This window comes from Cervus canadensis, chromosome 3, assembly GCF_019320065.1.
Source record: "Cervus canadensis isolate Bull #8, Minnesota chromosome 3, ASM1932006v1, whole genome shotgun sequence".
Lineage (NCBI taxonomy): Eukaryota > Metazoa > Chordata > Mammalia > Artiodactyla > Cervidae > Cervus > Cervus canadensis.
Window position 1 is genome coordinate 72426201 of NC_057388.1, and position 21725 is coordinate 72447925.

The 21725-nt window shown below is 42.9% G+C and overlaps 1 protein-coding gene across 1 annotated transcript; it reads left to right on the forward strand.

Moving 5' to 3' along the window:
- The first annotated feature begins 7451 nt into the window (after window positions 1–7451).
- PURB (purine rich element binding protein B) lies at window positions 7452–16974 on the forward strand. The gene has a single exon (XM_043463452.1). It carries the CDS (start codon window positions 8494–8496, stop codon window positions 9406–9408), a length of 915 nt encoding a protein of 304 aa, XP_043319387.1. The 5' UTR covers window positions 7452–8493; the 3' UTR covers window positions 9409–16974.
- Window positions 16975–21725: the final 4751 nt, after the last annotated feature.

Genomic DNA, 21725 nt, shown 5'->3' on the forward strand with positions numbered 1-21725 from the left:
GACTTAAAGAAAAGTTTCAGGACTTCCCTAGTGGTCAGTGGCTGAGACTACATTCCCAATGCAGGGGGTCCAGGTTCGATCCCTGGTCAGGGAACTAGATTCCACAAGCCACAACTAAGAGTTCACATACTGCAGCTAAAAGTCACGCATGCTGCAACAAAGATAGAAGATTGTGCATGCTGCAACTAAGACCCCACTTAGTGCAGCCAAATAAAGAAAGAAAAATTTTTTTTTAGAAAAGGCCAGTTAGAAACACACAAATCCATTAAAAAAAAAAAAGTTGTGGGGCTTCCCTGGTGGCTCAGTGGTAAAGAATCCACCAGCGAACTCAGGAGACAAGGTTCGATCCCTGGTCCAGGAAAATTCCACACGCCAGAGAGCAATTAAGCCTGTGCCCCACACTACGAAGCCTATGCTCTGGAGCCTGGGAGCTGCACTACTGAGAAGCCTGTGAACCGCAACTAGAGAGTAGTCCTCACTCACTGCAACTGGAAAAAAGCCTGAGCAGCAATGAAGACCCAGCACAGTCTCCCAAAAAAAGGAGCTGCAAAGTTAGCACAAGGAACTCTATACACTTCACTCACCCTCCAACTGCTAATGTTTTCCCATATCTACTTCATTGCACTCTGTACATGTGTGTCTTTTTCTGAATCCTTTGAGTGTAAATTACAGCCATGATGCCTGTTTTACTTCTAAATATTTCAGGGTGTATTTCCTAAAAATAAGGATATCCTCTTACAAAGCCACAAGGAAAATGATCAAAATCAGGAAATTAACATTAACACAGTATTATTTTCTGATCTACACACCTTATCCAGATCTCATCAATAGTATCCTTTATGGCAAAGAAATGCCCAAATTGAGTTGTCACATCTCTTCATTCTGCAGTCTTCGTCTCTCATGGCACTGGCATTTCTGAAGTTAGTTTGCAGCCTATGATTCTGTGGATGTTCCTTCAGTGTAGGTTTGTCAGCTGTCAGCTGTTTCCTCCAGACTAGATGCAGGTTCTGTATTTCTGAGAGGAATACTACAGAAATGAAATGTGTCCTTCTGGGTGATTGTATCAGGAGACACTTGAGGTTGATTTATCCCATTCCAGGTGACGTTACCCGAGATCACTTGGTTAGGGCAGTGGCTGCCAGTTTCTCCACTACAGGGTTACTGTTTTTCCTTTTGTAATTAACAAGTACTTCAGGGAGATCCCTTGAGACTATGTCAATATTCACTTTACTCAGCAAATTTTCACTTACTGTTTTTAGTATCCATAGATGATTCTTGCCTGAATCAGTTATCACTGTGATAATTGCTATTATGCTTCATATTCCATCATTTCTTCTATGCTTGTCACTTTGCTTTCTACTGTAGAGCTTTTCTTTCTCTCAATTACATATTAATATTTATATCAGCACATATACATGGAATACATCTTTTATTCAGTGGCTTATAATCTGTTACTATTATTCTTTATTTGATGCTTAAATTATCTCAGATTTGGCTAAGAGGGGTGTCCTTACTGACATGTCCCCATTTACTTACTTTCTGACACAAGAGATTCTAGGCTCAACTTGTGCTTTCTCTCCTCCAGCCCTGAAATCAGCCATTTCTCCAAGAAACTCTGGCTCCTTTCAGTACAGAATGGTATTGAGAAACCAAGGCCTGGGTACTAGGTGTGCGCATTGCTCCTGGGGTGTCATTGCTTCTAGGAAGTATGTATATAAACACGTATATTCATACATATGTCTGTGTGTGTATTTCTACATCTCTGTGTGTGTCAATTTCCATGTTTATCTGTGTGTGTATGTTCATATATTTATTTGTATGTGTATGTGCATGCACATACGCATGTCTGCGTAATGAAACCACTAGCTTATATTGACACCCCTGATTCTAAGCCAGTGCCCTACAGGGCATGTTCTCACCTTTCCGGGCTACATTCCTAACTTTTACCAGGTCAAGATTTCTTTAAAGGCTGTGGATGGAGTTCAGGTCATTCATCATTATTGCTGGCCCTGGAAACCTCCTTCTCCCTTCCATATGGCCTTGCCTGTGCTCAGCATGAATCTGGGCATCGCCAATCATTGTCTAACTGAATGAAGGGCAGGCGGAGGAACCCAGCAGGGGCCTGGTTCAGAGCAAGATAGCCTTCTGGAAGATACAGAGGAGGCTGAAGCAGAACCCCTAAGAGCTGGGGAGCAGAACACTGGGATTTTCTGGATGAAATGAGAAGCAGAACAGATGGCTGTTGTCCGGCTCCATGGAAAGACCACGAGTGACCTCAGGGTGCTTGGAAAGGGCAAACCTGTTCCCCACGGCAGCTGGGAGGAGAGTCCTGACAAGAGGCTTTGTGGGCACAGCTGGCTCTAGCTGAGCCACCAGGACAGCTGGGAGGAGGCCCCTCATATTCGCCTTTCACTGAGGAGAGACCACAGGGATGGAGGCCAGCCCCCTGTTACTTAGGATTCGAGTGGGTTCAAACACAGGGACCTGAGTCACAGCCTCCTCAGACCTGCTTATCCATCACCAGCTGATACATTTTCCGACTCTGCTATTTTAGGGATGCCGTTCCTTTTGTACGGATAGTTGTATTGGGGATATCAACTCTCTTGTCCAACAAATGTACCTCCTAAAGAAAGATGAAAGTCCTTCTGAGTTTTATGTTCATGGTCTCTCAACTCAACACCGGGTCTCTGCAGAACATGGAGCCTGGAGGAGAGGTCTAGAGGAAGCTCAGTCACATCCATGAATTACATTGACAGGGCAAGGCCGTTTGGGGCCCTCGTGTGCCAGCTGCACCACCGAATGGTCTGCACACACCTCACCGCTGGGAAGCAGGAGTGAAACAGTGGGGGCCTGTCATGTTCCGAAGAACACAAAGCTCTTCAGGGACTCAGGGAGCTACGTGAGAGGTGGTGAATGTGAGGTAAATAAGCTTGACGGGTGACGGGTATGCGGAAAGCAGTCTCTCAGCCTCTGGGAGTGCCACAAGGGTTTTATTGTTTTAAGGTCAAGAGAAGCTATAAATCAGGGAGGAGGAAGGCTATTGAGTTAAGTCCCAAGGATGAGAAACGGTACCCCTTGGAACCCAACACCAATGCAAGGAATTGATTTTCTACCTCTTGGAAGACAAAAATCCCTAAACAGCAGGTGCAGGCCTTCGCCCCAGGCCGGATGCAGTGATCTCTTTAGATTATTCTAGAAGAACACACCTACTTCCAGCCACCCAAACTCAAGAAAACGTCCCTGGAGACTTCAACACATGCCAGCTGGCTTCTGGGCCCAGAGCATCAAGCTGAGATGCATCTGCAAGGTTGGGTGTCCAGTCCGGGAATCCCTGTGCCAATGCCCTCAGGGATGGCGCCCCTCCACACTGGATTCTGCTAAGTTCACCTTCTTCCCTTTTTACCTTCTCGATGGGAAAGGACAGAACAGGACAGGAGGTCATGCAGCTTCTGAGCAGCTCACAGCAAAAAGGCCGCTACGGATTTGACCACGAATACATTTGACTCCCACCCCCACCCAGTCTCTCCTGCCTTCCTTGCTGACTCTAGAACCTTCTACCACCTCATCTTCCCCCCTGCTCTGGCACCAGAGCTCATTTAGGTGGTGGGCAGCACTTGGCTTGCTGTGGGGAGTTGAGTTAGCCAGGGCAAGGATGTGGGTTCAGACTGAGGTTAAGAAGTGCCTCCCAATGCAAAGTGGGAGACAGTCTATGAAATAAGGCCCCTTCACCCTTCGGATATGTCAATGCCAAGGACACAGACAGGCGGAGGCGGGAGCAGCTCCAGAGTGAAATGAGGAAGGGTGAGGGCCCCCTAGATGCAATGGGATCTTTTGTTGCTACAAAGGACGTAACTGGGACATTTGGCAAGATCTGACTCAAGTCTGTCGATGAACTTCCCTTCCACCTCCCATCCCCATCCCACCCCTCTAGGTTGTGACAGAGCATTAGATTTGAGCGCCATGAATCATACAGCAAATTCCCACTGGCTATCTACTTTACATATGGTAATGCATGTTTTAATGCTACTCTCTCCATTCGTCCCAGCCTCTCCTTCCCCACTGTGTCCACAAGTCTGTTTTTTATGTCAGCATCTCCTTTGCTGCCCTGTAAACAGGGCCATCAGTACCATCTTTCTGACTTACGTCACTTGGTATCACAGGCTCCAGTTTCACCCACCTCACTGTGTTAATTTCTTATTTTTGATCACTATACTCTGGTTAGGCAAGAGAAAGTCCTTGCTTTGAGAAAGAGATGCTAAAGGGCATCACGCAAGTGATTCTCAAATGGTTCAGGAGGAAGAAAACCTAGAGCAAGAGAGGTGATGAGGCAAATGTGGTACCATTTGGGGGTTCTGGGTGAGAAGGACTATTCCTCAACTGTTGTGAGTTTCAACTTTAAGCATAATAGGAAAAAATAACAGGAAAACAAAGGCGTGCCCTACAATGTCTGACCCCTTTCTCCTTCTCCTGGCCTGAAACCAGGAGAAAGCTCTGGCCATCTGAGGACACTGGCCCCCAGCCTCCTCCCCCACCCCCCTGCCTCACAGGTCTCCCCAGCCCTGGCAAGGCCCGCTGCCATCTGCTGCCTCCTGCTCAGCCTCCAAGCTGCTCCAAGTGGCTGGAGATAGTGTGCTTCTGCCCTGGTCTTAGCAGGATCCTGAGCTGTTTAGCTATTCTCATCCCAGCCAAGCCTCACAGGTCTTCTCGGCCTCCTTCTTGGCACATGGCCTCGCTCTTGGGCACTGCAGCAGACACAGGAACAGTTCCAGCTTCTCTACTCTCCACCGAAGCTCCTGTGTCTCTCCTCCACTCTCCCTGGTATCATGAGCAAAAGGATGCATTCTTGTCTCCCATGGCCCAGCCGCACCTCCCATACCCATCTCCCGGTTCATGCTTTTCTTTGTTGGTTACTATTCCAGGTGGCACTAGCAGTAAAGAACCTGTCTGCTAATGCAGGAGACATAAGAGACATGAGTTCGACCCCTGAGTCAGGAATATCTCCTGGAGGAGGAAATGGCAACCCACTCCAGTATTCTTGCCTGGAGAATCCCATGGATAGAGGAGCTTGATGGGCTACAGTCCATGGGGTCGCAAAGAGTCGGACATGACTGAGCAACTAACACACACAATCCCCTCTGTCACTGGAGCAGCTCTTGAACCCATAGACCTGCACTCACTAGCACTGTGACATATGGCTTCCATGCTCTCCCCGAAGGTGGCAGCATCAAAGACAGAATTTAGAATTGGAGACTTGAGCTGCAGCCTCTGCTCCACTCCTTAAGAGCTGTGTGATTCTCCACATATTTCCAGGATGGGCAGGAAGTGTTTGTCAGGTTCAGTGTGAACTGCGACACCTGACCCCTGGCCTCACTCTCTCCCCATCTTTTTCACTTGTCCCTGTTTTCTCTATGTGGCCCTCTGGGAGCTGATGTCAAATCCACGCTGTCTGCTGGCGGCTCCCAAACCAGCATCTCCACAGGTGCCCTTCGTCTTGACTCTGTTTCTCTGGGTCCCACTGCTGCTTGAACACTCCCCGCCCAGCACCCAGCTGGCAGCTCAGACCTCACATGCCAGTACTTAAGATTCACACTCACTCATGCTGGATTTGCCAAAAGGCAGTCCCAACAAGTGCTTAAGGCCACCAAGAGGTAACAAGCTTCCCAGGGAAGAATTTGGTATTCCAAAAAATGCATCAAAGCAGCTCTTCCTGTTGGGTCCTGACTATTGTGAATTTCATAGGGGAGGAAAACCTAACATTTGCAGCATCTGAACCTCTAAAGTCTTAGATCAGTGCTCTTACCATCTCGAACAACAGCCTCGACAGCAGTCACTCAGAGCACACACTCTAAAACCACCCTTCACTCCTCTCCCCTGTCCCCACATCCAGTTTTTAAATCTGGAGATTTCTCATGTCCTCAAAGCCCCAGTGGCTCCTTCCCACTCAATCAGCTGCATCCAGTCCCTGCTGGCTTGGGTCTGCAATGTGGTTGTTGCCTCCTGACTAAGCCCACCCATGCTGTCCTCTGCCATGGTCACCTCCTCTCCATCACACTCCTGTTCACATAGCTCCAGGGGCTCCCCCTCAACTCAAGCCTAGTCTCCTGCCAACAAGTGAAGGCCTCCCCACTGGGCCCAGGTTTAACTGCCTCCAACTCTTTTGTTCACCACCCACTCCTCACAGACTTTGGGCTCCAGCCAAACTAGATTTTTCGCCATCTGGGAACACATGTTCCCTCTGCCCAAAATAACCTACATTCATCCCCACCTGTCGAGATCTGTCCTTGAAGGGTTATTTAATAAATAGTACTGGGACAATTGGTCATTTGAAGGAAATTTTTTAGATTCTTCACTTCATACTATCCACCAAAATGTATTCAAGATAAACTAGAGTTAAAGATGAAATAAAAATATATGATATAATCACACCTATTAAAAATTGAACTGTAAAAAGCCTGAAAAATGTATGATTGTCAAATAGATAAAAAGGGAGAAGATGCTAAGCTTAAAAGCCAAGAATGAAATTTCAAAGGAAACAAAGCAGGAACTTCCCAGGTGGTCCAGTGGTTAAAACTTGCATTCCCAATGCAGAGGGCACAGGTTTCATCTCTGGTTGGGGAACTAAGGTCCCGCACAGCACAGACAAAAAAAAAAAAAAAAAGGAAATAAAGCAATGGATCTAACTCATTAAATAGGACTTGACATTAAAATTGAACTGATAAGAAATGAATATATGGGTAGAGACTCCTTCACATGAACTGAGTGTTGCGGTCCCCTATGCAGAAAGTGGTTTGGTTAGCAAGAAATTAGAGAAGGAGCTTCATGGACATCTTTTATGAAGGGTAAGTGATACATCAGATTTCTTCCCTACAGATTTCATATGTCCAAATTCTCTCCAAGAGTGAAATGTTCAAGACCCCAAATTTGATGTTTTCCCCTGGACTCTTCTGTGTTTGGTTGAGAGGTATTACTCTAATTTTGTTTGTTTGGGTCTTTTTTATGAATCAGGAGGAAGGGTGATTAAACACTTGGGGAGGGGCTGCCCAGTGGTTAGGTCTCAGAACTTCCAGTATAAGGGACACAGGCTGGAGAACTAATATCACTCATGACACAGCCGAAAAAAAAAAAAAAGGAAAAATTTGGGGAGTGCGTCTTCTGTGCCAGGTAAAGTGCTTTATCTCAATTCTTAAAGCAACTCCACAAGATAGTATTATTCCCATTTAACAAGTGATGCGACTAAGTCTTAGAGGTTAATTGACGTACCCAAAACCTCACAACTAGTACAGGATTCAGACCCAGGCAGAATGACTCTTAGCATACACCTCCTCCCATCAAAAGATACACTTTTTACTTTTTTTTTTTTTACTTTTTATTTATTAGGCTGGGCTGGAGAATTCTATGGATTTTACAGTCCATGGGGTTGCAAAGAGTAGGACACGACTCAGCGACTTTCACTTTCACTTTATTTGGCTGCTGCCGGTCTTAGTTGCAGCATTGAGATCTTTAGTTACCACAAGTGGTTAAAACATGTGGGATCTAGCCCCCTGCATTGGGAACTTGGAATCTCAGCCACCAAACCACCAGGAAGTCCCATTTTTCACTTTTAAATCCATTCCTGTTTCTCCACACAATGTAACATAGGGAACAAGTATTCTTCCAAGTTAACGTGTAAAATGGTTACCAGTCCCTGTACATACGTGTTTTATAAAAATTAACTCCTTTCCTAAACTCTCCATCCCCACTGGTACTACTTAGTTCAGGCCATCATTTTATCTTACGCTGCTGAGACGGTGATGATGATGTTACCAAGCATGTTCCAGGCACTATAAACAGTATTCCACGAACTAAGAGTACGTATTTATTGAGCACTCACTATAACTCAGTTATTATGCTAAATATCACTCACGGATTATTATACAGCAATCCTATTAGGTTAGTTTTGTTTTGAGTACCCCATCATCTTCCTTCTTTTAATTCCTCTTTCATAAATAATAACTGTACTCCGGTATAATCTCCCTAGAATAAACCGCATTTATTTAAAGCGTAATTTGAATCAGTTTCGGCTATCTATAAAACCACCACCACAAACAAGATGCAGACTGTTTCCATCACCCGTAAACTTCCAGAGCTCCTTCCCAGTTTACCCACCCGGGTCTCCAAGGTCCCCAAATCCTCGCGGTCCCGTGACGTCACTGCCCTGCGCCCCGCCGTCGCCTTGCGCGGCGCTTTCCGGCAGCGAGGACGTGGGGGCGGGGCGGGGCGGCGTCATGGAGGCGCGCGCCGGAAGCTGGCCCAGCGGAAGTGGCGGGGCGGGGCGCGGGGGCGATGGGGGGGCGGCGGCGGCGGCTGCCGGCGATGAACAGCGGGAGCGCGTGAGCGGGCCGGCGGGCGAGGCTGGGGGGCCCGGGAGAGCGAGCCGCAGGGCGGAGGGCAGGGGCGCGAGCGCGGCGGGCGGCGGGCGGCGGCCTGGGCGCGGCGGCGGCGGCGGCCGAGAAGATGGCGGACGGCGACAGCGGCAGCGAGCGCGGCGGTGGTGGGCCCGGCGGCTTCCAGCCCGCGTCCCGCGGCGGCGGCGAGCAAGAGACGCAGGAGCTGGCCTCGAAGCGGCTGGACATCCAGAACAAACGCTTCTACCTAGATGTGAAGCAGAACGCCAAGGGCCGCTTCCTCAAGATCGCCGAGGTGGGCGCGGGCGGCTCAAAGAGCCGCCTCACGCTGTCCATGGCGGTGGCCGCCGAGTTCCGCGACTACCTGGGCGACTTCATCGAGCATTACGCGCAGCTGGGCCCCAGCAGCCCGGAGCAAGTGGCAGCGGCGGCGGGCGCCGAGGAGGGCGGTGGGCCGCGGCGCGCGCTCAAGAGCGAGTTCCTGGTGCGCGAGAACCGCAAGTACTACCTGGACCTCAAGGAGAACCAGCGCGGCCGCTTCCTGCGCATCCGCCAGACGGTCAACCGCGGCGGCGGTGGCCCCGGGCCCGGCGGCCTACAGAGCGGCCAGACCATCGCGCTGCCCGCGCAGGGCCTCATAGAGTTTCGCGACGCGTTGGCCAAGCTTATCGACGACTACGGCGGCGAGGACGACGAGCTGGCGGGGGGCCCGGGCGGCGGCGCCGGAGGCCCTGGGGGCGGCCTGTACGGGGAGCTTCCGGAAGGCACTTCTATCACGGTGGACTCCAAGCGTTTCTTCTTCGACGTGGGCTGTAACAAGTACGGAGTGTTCCTGCGCGTAAGCGAGGTGAAGCCGTCCTATCGCAACGCCATCACGGTCCCCTTCAAGGCCTGGGGCAAGTTCGGGGGCGCGTTTTGCCGGTATGCAGATGAGATGAAAGAGATACAGGAGCGGCAGAGGGATAAGCTTTATGAGCGACGCGGCGGGGACGAGTCTGAGGGAGAGGAGGTGGATGAGGATTGAAACGCGCAGCTTCCTCCCCTTACGGGCCTCCCCACCCCACCACCGTCTCCTTGGCTAGAGAGCTCCCCTTCCTGTTCATCCCCAGTGAGCTAGTGGAGGGGAAGCAAGGGAGGCCCCGGAGGAAGAAAACAAAATTTTAAATAATATAGTTAAGAGAAATAACCATAAGAGAACAGTCAGGACAATTAGAGAAAAACAGTAAAGTTCCAAGGAATTGACAGCAACCTGCAAAGAGAGGACAACAGCGTCTCCTCACCTGAGCAGAAGTCTCAGCTTCTCTTGCTTCCCACCTAAGGTTACTAAATCCATCAGGATAACCCTGGATGGGATAGATCCTTGCACGCTGGCCAAGGAACACCTCATGAGTTACCCAGACCCGTTGATGACAGCTCAATTTGTGTTATATTTGGGTAACCTGGTCTAAAGATCTTTCTAGACCTCATTGTTGCAGTGTCTATCCCTTCACCTCCATTGCAATCAGCGTTTTGGATCTAGATCTTCATGGAATTCTTGTGAAGACAGAGGCCTTTGCAGTTACCCAGTTCTGAGGGTACAAGTTTCATGAAAAGGAATGCAACTTTACGTAATCATAGACAGGGCAAAATAAGAATTCAAGAAGCCACCAGGGACAGAAACAAATTGGATCCATTTTAAAATGGTTTTGCATAGAACCTGGACCAAGGCCCATGTCTTGTCTTTGCAGAATTATTATCCGGGATGCAAATGGATTCAGATGTCAATCCTTGAACTAGAATCCCTTACTATAATGTTTTGGAAGTTGGCAGATTTTTTTCAAAGATACAAGCAGTTTTACATTGGGGGTTGCTGAGGTAGGCACAAGAAGAAATCAGGCATAAAGCACAAGGAAAACTGTTTGAGTGGATTGGTTGCTGCTCACTAAAGTTCTTCCCCGATCTCCAAATATGGAGGTCATGGCTTAGATATGAATGAGAGCCAGATACCCGTGGCTCCACCGTGTGAGCCAGTGAATTATGGCTAATTCGGCTGTTTCGGCCACTGGTTGGCTGGATTTTAAACCATAAAACTTGAACATCTCTACAAAAGGAACATTGTGGCTACAAGCCTGAGCTTTAATGGAATATAAGTCCACACAGAAAAGTTGGAAGTAACCAAAACTGAAGTCATCTACCTTCAGTTTAATCTGTGGATTTGTTCAAATACTAAAGATCCTCAGGTCCAGAATTCCAGCATCATTTATTCTTTTAAAATAAATTTTTAAGAACTTGGTCCATTATATCAGTACCTCACAATCAAAGCTGGCAAATGATGGATGAGTGATTCAAGCAGCGTGCCCTTTGAAGCTGAAATCCTTTTGAATGGAGCTGAAATGAACGTGAATATGCTGACTATATCCTGGAAGCATTTTTATACCATCTTGAAATTTCAACAAACTGGCTTTTGCCAGTTTATCCAGCTGTCTTTCAAGAATAAAAGTTGGGGTTTTCAAGGATCGCCTCTTCTATATTTTAAATGGATTTTCAGTATGATTTTTTACTAATCAAGTTAATCCCACCCCATCAAAAGGTATTCCTAGAAGTGTCATAGACCTAGGTAACTTTGAATTGAATGGGAGCTAATGGTCTTTCCAAAGTTTTCAGGTATACTTTGTGCGACACCTTCTCAACAAGGAGGCAAGTAACCCCACCTCCACAATCTTAGTATTTTTTTTTTTTTTAACTGCATGCCTGCCCTTTATTTGAGCTGCCTTTTAATTTATTGCATACCTTTTTATTATCTTATTTTGGTATTATTCAGTCTACAATCTTTTTGTATTTATTGGGAAATAAGTAATATACAAAAAGGTCGTTTTCATGAATTGTGGCTGAGAGGGAGGGAATAATTGTGTACATAAAATTAGGCTTTTTTAAAAATTAGATTTGATTCAGAATATCGATCTTAGATTTTTTTTGTTTTTAAAAAGTTGAAGAGCCACAAACATTGGTGCCCTTTTCAGACTATTTCTCTACTCATCATCCACAGTAGACTTTTTAAACAGATTTTTTTTTAAGCTTTTCTTTTTTAAAAAAAATTTTTCTCCGTTGCAAAGAATGTTTCCTAAATTGTATGGGAGCAATAGTATTTTTGATGTTTTAATGACATCTGTATACTTGTACTGTATTTTGTACTACAAGGCAGCTGTTTTCAATAATGTCCTGCTGTATTTACCTATGTGTTTTGAGTGTTTATTTCTTTGCTGCGGAGAACAAACCCCTAAGTAGTTTTAGTAAAGGGGCTGAGAAGAAGCTAGCATTATTAGGTTTGCATAAACTGTTTATAAGTTTCAAACTCTGAGGCAGCAATGAAGATTAAAGTTGCAGCTCTTAGTTGATTGCTGTAACTTTTTCATTTTCAAAACATGTATAATTCCTGTATAGACCAACTTGTTTTCTTGCTTCAGTGGTGGTTCTGTTGCTCAGCTGCAGTGAGCCAGTTCAATTTTGCAAAGGTGCAGTACCTCTCCTTTTTAAGGGGTTGGTTTATTCTTTTTTCTTTTCTTTTTGTTTGGCTGAATTGCAGTAACTAGCCTTGCCTTTCTACTCTGTAGAAATGACAGGGTCTTCACAATCCTTCACCAGTGGCTACTAAGCTATAATTAGCTGAATAGAAAGAATGTGGAAGTGGTCTGAGGCATATAGAGTATATGCCAAGAACACTACCATATATGGCATCAGCTTTGGTTACCAGAGAAATTTTCTTAGTCATTAGACCATATAACAGTAATATATCATATGTAAATCTTTAGATATCAATTTGAGAATCCTCCAAAAAAAGGAGCAAAGAATGCATAAGCTATGTGTTGGAAAAAGTAATTTATATTAAAATTTTGACCTGCCTATGTAAGATTAAATGGTAAATGTCATAGTGGTGGGTTTTTAAGTCTTAACCAATCTCAAAGGTTTGTTTCTCCTGCAGGGGGTGGTTCATGGCCTCTCTTCTCACTGCAGGAAGATTACAGGAGGAAGTGGATTAATGGTAGCATTCACTGATCCTCATACCGGTACTAGGGACAATAGAAATCTGCAAAGCACAGACTACACTTTCAGTGTGTGGTTTGTTAAACAAAGTGATTTTAACAGGCTGGCTTTCAGAACTCATTTATAAATACTGCCTATTAAAGGAAATGATCTTTGTTAATTCCAGTCAGAAAATAGCATTATACAGACTATGGGAAAGCAATTTTGGGTTTTGTCTTTCAGCTGCTACTATAAGCAGTGATTTAAGACTGTTTTTCAACTTTGGCAAACAGCCCAGCTAATCATGTGTTCAAAACAGTCATATTCCTGAGAAGTAGGAAACTAAAATTCTTCTTGAGAGAACTGGTAGAATGTCTGTTTCTCAAACTGCTGCAGACATGAGAAATTTTAAGAACAAAATCAAAGGGTCAAAAATTTGTGATGAGCTACTACTCTTGCCTTCTGGTTTCTATTGTCCCTACCTTTCATTCAAGTAGAATGGCAGTTCTAGTCAGCAGAGAGAGTTTTCAGTGCATATGCTGCACAGTACACAGTGTAAATCTGTATGGCACCAAAAATCAAAGTGAAAACCAAACCAAAAACCCAGACACCCTATGTTACTGTGGGAGGCATGTAGGTGGTATAAATGACTGTAGCTGTGATACACACATGGCTACTTGTCAAGTCACTTTCCATAATTATTTACTGCAAAATGATTGAGGCTTTGGTGCAGGCAGGCTGTTAACTTATTGCTTCCCTGTTAACCTCTCAATCACTTTGCAATAAATTGCAGGTCTTTTATGAGATTCAAGCTTCAGTTTTCTCAAAAACAAAACAATTATCCTGGCTTATCTGAAAATGCAGGGTTGTGGGCAAAAGAGGCTGGTTATAATAATGCCCTCATATTGAGTGGTCTGTAAATGGCTGCACACTTCAGGCACTATAGTTGCTGAGGATGCTTTGTTAAATGTGACCTTGATTGGCTTTACAGGGGGTAGAATGTGCTCTCCACAAGGTATTAAAAGGTAACTATCCATTTGTGTCTACCTTGTTCTTGAGGTGGATGAACTTGAGAAGCTTGAGTGTGTAAGCCATGCACATAGGTATTCTTCACTGTAAATTTTGTTTTCATTTTTAACCCAGTTATGGTACTTTGTCCAATGCACAGCTGATCTCTCAGTAGATATTCATTTGAGAATAGTGTGGCCTTGATCTGTGAGAAGGGGAAGGAGAGAAGTGACTTTTTGCTTATGTAAAAATGACTCTTTGTCGAGAGGCATTCTATAGCACTCTTGGTATCTAATGTGGTCGGTCTCCTTGTTTATTGGGGAAAGTTAATGTTTTTGACCCTGGAGTTATTAATTCAATTGAGTTGTCTTCTATTTTTAGGAAGTATCAGAATTGCTCTGATAAGTAAAAAAGTAGACTGCTTTGATGTCCAATCTCAGGTTTTAGAATATATATAGTGGTATAAAATTCCACTGTTAACTCTTAAAACAATTTTAATTTAGTATACCCTAAAAGTCACCTGCATAAGGCCTGTTCAAAGAGCAGCGCCTCCCATCTTTTTGCTCCTTTTCCATTTTGTACTTCACTTGAGAAAGTGTCAAGTGATTTTTTTCCTTGTATATTTCCATTTTAGCCCTGACATATTTCTCAAAGATAAAGCACTTTTTGATCATGAAATACATGGAATCTGTGTGTGATGTGGATCATGGTTTCTCAGGCTCCCCTAGATAATTTGCTTTTGAATATTGTTTTAACTCTGTATAAGAAAAGTAGAAATCTTTGCTAATGTTAGAAAGTTTGTATTACTGATCTAGAATGCATTTTGCTAGTTTCCAATGGACGGGAGAGTAAACAATGCTGCATTCACAATTTAATAAGTTACTTTCCCTTGAGCCTTAAGGTAACTTTTTTTTTCTGTCAAAACGGCACTGAAGTTATAGTAAATGAATGAAATTGCCAGTTTTCAGGGTTGGTTTTAGAGTACTGTAAATCGATGAGCTGTCTTCCTAAATAGTTACTATTCCCATTGAATAAACTGGATAATGGGGGCGGGTGGTGATTGTAGAAAAAGAACCACATTTACCTAAAAAATATGTGTATAGACACAAAAGTACATGACAGTGCCCCATTTGGAATTCCAGGCACAAGGTGGAAATGGAAATTATAACCTCATTTCCCCTGTTTTTAATCTAGAAAAACAAAGTCATTAATTTTCAAATGGTAATCCCCAGAAGCTTCAAGAGATAGCATACTGTTGAATGATTACTTCTCTTGATATATTTACCTGCTATTTAGTTAAAGTTGCTGTTTGCAGCCCTCACTCAGTCTTAAAACTTAGTTTCATTACTGATAGATTTAACAGACTCTTATTTAATAAATATGGTCCACTTGTCAGGATGAAAATTAAATTTGGAAAATAATACTGCATCATGAAGACATTAGTAATTTCTAGATATCTAGAAATTGATATTTAGTTGATATCTGTATCCCTGATCCAAGTTAAGACCTTTATGAATGTATTTTATATTTCCTGATGAAATAGGGAATATACCATCAGTGTAGTCACCTTTATTTGCAGTCTTTTTCATTTGAACATTAACTCATGTCTCTTGAATTAGACATTGCAATGGGGATAGGTAAAGCCATGTTAAAGTAACAGCAAATGCTGTGTTGGTAGTGTCACTGCTCAGTAGGACTTTAATCACAGGAGGGCAAAGCTTTATTTGATGCAGAAATGTTATTTTTTTCCATAGGCGATTCTAACATGGTTTGATGAAAGAGTATGACTGTACTTTATTAACATGGGATTTTGAGTCTAGGAGCAAATTCCATTTTCCCCATATTACATATATAAAATGCCTCCTGACATGGATAAGAGAGGGCTGATCATACCTTTAGTGTAATGAAATGTGGGCCTGGAGTATTGGAGAGAAAGCAATAAACCTATCCAAGTTCATTGTCCACTAGCATATTGAAGAAGACATGAGTTTGTCTTTTTTTTTTCCCCTTCCCTACTTCAAAGACATCAGTGGGTAAATCTTTCAAGAAAATTTATGTAGATTGTCTCATTATTATTATTTTTTTTTTTTGGTCTCTTATTTCTTAAACTCTCATCCCCATTCTTGCCCTATATTGCAAGATCTAGCCGGCTCAAAAAAGTCTTATACATATTTGGAAATAGAGTGGCAAGTGGTAGATTTCTTCCCTTTTAAAATTCCTTTTTCAAGGACATATATAACTGCAGGTAGAGTCCCAAGAAAATTGAAAAACAGGAACATTTTTATTGTAGAAATTTGAGAGTTTCATCTTAAACTGTTCAGATATGAGGCATAAAACCCTTTTCTCCTAGCCCACATGTCACTTCTGTTTCAAAAGCTGCCTGTATTCCTAGAAGCTAATAGATTGGGCAGAAGTCCAGAAACTGATTTTAAGTAGAGGGCATACTTGAGAGTTGTGCATGTTACAGTAGCATGCAAGTAAACTTGAGTTTTTTTCCAATGATTATCAATAATTTGAATAATAATTGTGGTTGTCAGTGTATTTGGACTTATCTTTTTCTGAAGTTCTAAAATGATTAGTAAGGATTTATGCTGTCTTGCACCTCTATGCAGATGTTTTTCCAAGTCCATTTTTAGAAGTCTATCCATCTTCTGACATACTTCCAGATAACACACTTTCTATAGTAACCTTCACTGCCAGTCAGATCTACCAGGGGCTTCCTTAGACTAGATGATTCTTCATTCCAAAGTTGGGACTGACGTCCTGCCCATAGAGAATCTACAGACATAATTAGAATGAGTTAAAACCAAATCTTGATAGCAGGAGACAGAGCTTCCTGATCTAGATGTACAACTAGAGTTTAGGTTGGAAGTTACTTTAAAGAGGGTTTTTTTGGGATGTCTTCAGTCTCTGTAAATATCCAAATGCTTGTGCATTGTAAACCAAGTGTGTACTCCTATGTATGAATTTGTAGAACTGATTTCTGCTTCAAGAGAAGCTGCACCTTTAATTTTATAAGGTCCCCTCCACCTGTTACCCTATAAATATTTGTAAATAGAACACTAAAATTTGTAGTGATAGGATCAATTTGGGAATATCTGCTGAGAGACCAAAAAGTTCATTTTTTTAAGTACCTTGGTTAAAGAATAAAGATTATTCCTCTTATTTTTTAAAAGAAGAATGCACTTTAACAAACACAGCTGCATGGGCAATTCAAACAAATCCGTGAAGTGCAGTACCCATTCAGAACTCATACTTCCTGGAAACCATTCAAAAGCGTAGTCTAGACGGGCTGTTGATCTCACTGCCTGGAGGTTGAAGCTGATTCCGGTCAATTTTGAGACGAGCAGGGCTGCTTCAAAAGAACAATGTGAATACAGCCAAAAGCTTCAGTCAGTCTGTAAAATGGCGGGTCCCGTATTTACCACTAACTAGCAAAACTGACAGAAAAACTCATAGAGAAAAAAGAATCCTTACTGCTGGTGTGCACTCCTTACAATAACAGACTTTTGCAAATGGAGTTTTACAGTCTATATTTAAAAAATTGTATGTTTGTAACAAATAAAGTATGCGAAAACGTGAATGACAGTCTTGTGCTGGTTGTCTCTCATTTAAGGAATTACGTGTTGACTGGGAGGGAAATACCACACACTATCTACTGGGGTTCATAAGTGGGTCTGGAATTGGGTGAGTTTTCACTTGAAGTGATTTAAAAGCTGTTTGCACATTTCATCTGAAATACAACCATTTAGTTCTACACCCTCTGGGTTTGCATAACCCTTTTCTAGTTAGTAAGCAGTCTATGGAGTAAATCAAAGTTGCAAATGGTTTCATGCTTTGGTTTATATTCCAGAGGAGGCACTTGTTGCTTCCCCTAATTTCTTCCTATTCTACCTGCTTTTAGGCCCTATCATTTCAAATGGCTATAAAGAAACTCATCTGTTTACTTGTCATTTATCATAACTAACTGCTCAGAAAGTAGGTTAAACCAGTGTTATATATCCCAAGCTAAAGGAAAAATAAAAATTTTGTATTGATAGATCCTGGCTGTGGTTCCAAACTTTTTGGTCTCAGGAACCCTTTAACTTCCTTAAAATTCACTAAAGACCTTCAAAGAGCAATCCTACTTCAGGCCTGTATCAATTGATACCTATCATATTAAAAACAACTTTTTAAAGACACATTCCATCTGCCTCAAAGCAGTGACATCACATCACTTAGCTTCTGAAAAGCAGTATAAACTTGGGAGAATGAAAGTGAACAAAGCAGCTAACAGGAAAGTAGTTTACAGTTCTGGGCTCCCTGAAGGTCTTGGGGCCGCTGGAGGTTTCTGGATCACTCTTTGAGTCTGTAACTAGACTGGTTATATAAATTATGCTTTTATATAGCATATATATACATGCTATATAGATGCTATATATATAGCTATATGTGCTATATTTTATATAGCATATAGATATATATATGGTGGCAAGAGGTCAGGAAGCCTTTACCCTGATGCATCAGTTTGCCATAGCCCTGCTGAATTTTTTTTCTTGATGTGAAGCTGTCACCTTGAATTTAAGGACCAAATGTAACCAGGCTATATAGCCTGCAGAGTTTTATTGGCACCAGTGCCTCAAAGAATAGGGCTTTTACCTCATAGTTTCGGTATTTTGGATGTTGTGAGCTAGGTTCTGTCCCCAAATCTGTCATAAACTGATACTGTGAGTCTGAGATAGTATCTTTAACACTTAAAAATCCTCCTTAAGGTCCTACAACAGTGTCCTGTCTTCCCAGAGAAGACACTGGGCCTTAGGAAAATGAGAGCCACCTTGTGGTCAGTACTAAAATCTTTAATAACCTTTTGTAATAACCATTTGTAAACATGCGTACTGTATGTCAGGTGTTACACTAGGTGTAGAAAATATGGTCCATGGTCCAAATGGAACTTAACAGTTTATTCCAGAGGAAAAAAACTTGTAGGAAGAACTAGGAGGAACTAAGTTAAATTGGACTGAGGTATATTTAGGGATCAAATCTGTGTGACCCTAGATCTCCAGGAGGCTCAGATGTGTTGCAGCGGAAATTTACTAGACATATCTCCTTCCTCAGTAAAATACCTCTGTGCAATCTCAGATCCTGAGAAGCTACTTCCCCAGACCCCAGGGAGGAAGCGGGCCCAGTGTAGGTGAACAGAGGAAGGAAGGAGTAGGAGAGTTCTCTCAGAGCCCTGATCCGTTCTCACCACACAGGACCTGGGAGGGGCGAGGTCCCATCGCTGGGGCGTGTGCCCCAAGCTTATGCAGCTAGTGAGCCCCAGCACTGGGCTTTGACCAGGCCCCATAGGTTCTCCTTCCCCACCCTTCCATCAAGAGGTGATAAGTCAGTTTCTAATGAGATCTGAGCATACTAGCCTCCCTCAATCCAGGCAATAGAGAATTTGATTTGCAAGCCTCCTGCCCCGGGCCTTTTACTCAAAGGAGACAAGTGAAACTATACTAAGAATGGGATGGGGGGAAGGGAGGGAGGCTCATTAGGGAGGGGATATACATGTACATATAGCTAATAAAAACTATCGTACAGCAGAAACAACATTTCAAAGCAATTATACTCCAATTTTTAAAAATTAAAAAATATATACACTATGCAAATGAACTAAACACAAAAACTAAAAGCATAAATTAAAAAAGAAACTGCAGGGACTTCCCTGGTAGTCCAGTGGTTAAGAATCCACCTCCCAATGCAGAGGACATGGGTTCAATCCCTGGTCTGAGAAGATCCCACATGCCACGCGGCAACTAAGCCTGTGTGCCACAGCTCCTGAGCCTGTGAGCTTTGGAGCCCACAAGCCACAGTGAAGATCTCGTGTGCTATTACTAAGGCCCAACACAGACAAATAAATTAAAAAAAAAACCCAAAACTGTAAATAAAAATGTTCCCTACACAAGAGGTAACTTCTCTTCAGCTTCTGTGTTACCCTGGAAGACCTCTCAGTGGACCCAATTAAGGTCTCTAAACTAATTAGTGGCAAGAGTGAACACACATCTAAATTGGTTCTCTCAGCTGCTACACCACAGAGCCACAGAAAGGAGTGCACTCCTGTGCCAGGAGCCTAAGACGACACATGATGAATCCACAGGTATTTCACAAAACTCTGCAGAACTGAGTATAATTTCTGCCCAAAGGCAGAAATATGTAGAAACTGTGGGTCACATTAATGTTTTCAGGATAAGGTATCTGAGAACCAAATTTAAAATAGTTCCCCCAGTTAAAAAAAAAAAAAAAAATACCAATCTGATTCATTTGTATCAATGACCAAAAACAAAATTCTAGTCTTCTATCAGGACAAACAGCTTAGGACTCCCATTTCAATCATAAGTACCAGCAGCACACCCTCTATATGCTAAAATCATGTCCTCATCAGAATACAAATGGTTACAATGCCATGTTGCCAGAGCAGATTGGAATCAGGTACTCACTATGAAATCAGCAACATAAAGCAATATAGATTTGAAAATACCTCTTTTCTACGTCATTTTGTATTTTCCCTATCTTAGGTGTCAAAGCAAGAAATAGCCAAGAATGAGCAGTGGTCCATTTATGCAGCTCTAGATCCGATTCCCACAGGTATTTTATAGAACAGAAGTTGGGGAAGATGGAGTGAGGCTCTCAAGCCTATGCGTACAGGACTGGCCAAGGCACAACCATTCCATGGGCTTCCGCATCTTCTCACCTTCAGGACTCTACCAGGAAGCTGTCCCTAGATGTCCAACCCTCAAAACTGCCTTGTCCTTTGCCTGTTTATTCAGTACCCCTCATAATTGGTGGGCATCATTTTTGGCAGTTATAATCTCCAAACTTTCATCATAAAAATGAATGCAGTCATTTTAACAAATATGAACAGAAGAGAATCACTGTAAAGAAACAAAAATGAATGTGCTCTCTTTCTTCAAAAGCACTTCTTTTTATTTATTTATTTTTTTGGCCGAGCCACACAGCATGTGGGATCTTAGTTCCCCAACTAGGGATCCAACCTGTAGCACCCCAGTGGGAACTCAGAGTCCTAACCACCGGACTGCCAGGGAAGTCCCTAAACCCACTTTTTAAGGGTAACTAGTGTTAAATAATTTATGGAGAAGGCAATGGCAACCCACTCCAGTACTCTTGCCTGGAAAACCCCATGGACGGAAGGGCCTTGGTAGGCTGCAGTCCATGGGGTCACTAGGAGTCAGACACGACCGAGTGACTTCACTTTCACTTTTCACTTTCATGCATTGGAGAAGGAAATGGCAACCCACTCCAGTGTTCTTGCCTGGAGAATCCCAGGGACGGGGGAGCCTGGTGGGCTGCACAGAGTCGGACACGACTGAAGTGACTTAGCAGCAGCAGCAGCACTGCTAAATAATTTAGTATACATCCTTCTGAAATTTTTTGATAATTTAAAAAATCTCAACAGTATTAAATGGCCATCACATTTACGTATGTATTGATACACATTGAAAAAATGTTGTATTAATTAAATAGATTTAATAAGGAGTTCATGTTAGGTACACTGATGGCTATTACCTGTGATATTTTCTAATGTACACACCTTATTATTAAGCTGTGCCACAAAGCCAACAACTCATGGAGAAATTAAATTGGAAAGTAATTTAATTTTCATTATTTTAGATTCCATCCAATCAGGCACAGGCAAACACATCTTTTCTGGTGGTAAAACAAAAAACTCTCCAGCCTCTAGATTTAGATAAAAATGTCTTCATTCCATGAGGTCTGAAAAATGAGCATTTACTGATTGCATTTCATAGATCTTTTCTACTTTTTGTGTGTTTCTCTTTCAGGTAAACATCATGCATAAAAATTAATAAATCAATAAATGAAGTGATTGGGGATTAACCTGGCAACCCACTGATTAAGACTCTGCCTTCCAGTGCAGGGGGCATGGGTTTGATACCTGGTCAGGGAACTAAGATCCCACATTCTGTGCAGTGCAGCCAATAAATAATTTTTTTTTTTAATGAAGTGATTGCTGAGAATCCATTCAGCTGAGTAGAGGTACCCAATTACCTTTAGGTTTTCTGTTAAGAGATTATTGTTATGAATAAGAAAACTTGGTTTTGTTATATGACCTACAATGAGGTATTTCTGTTTGTAGATTTTAAAAAATTATACCTACATCTAGCTGCTTCTGATCTTGAAGATTCTGCTTAGAATTAAGAAAGCATCTTTATGAATATATAATGTCTCCTATAATGCATAGTTCAAAACAGAAAGTCAGATTCCCCACCCTAGTATAAATAATATAAAAAGAGAAAGCATGTTAGATTCTGGGGGAGAATAGTACAAAAGTCT

Excerpts from the sequence above, each read along its gene's own strand:
- PURB (XM_043463452.1), top strand. The coding sequence starts at position 8,494 with ATGGCGGACGGCGACAGCGGCAGCGAGCGCGGCGGTGGTGGGCCCGGC.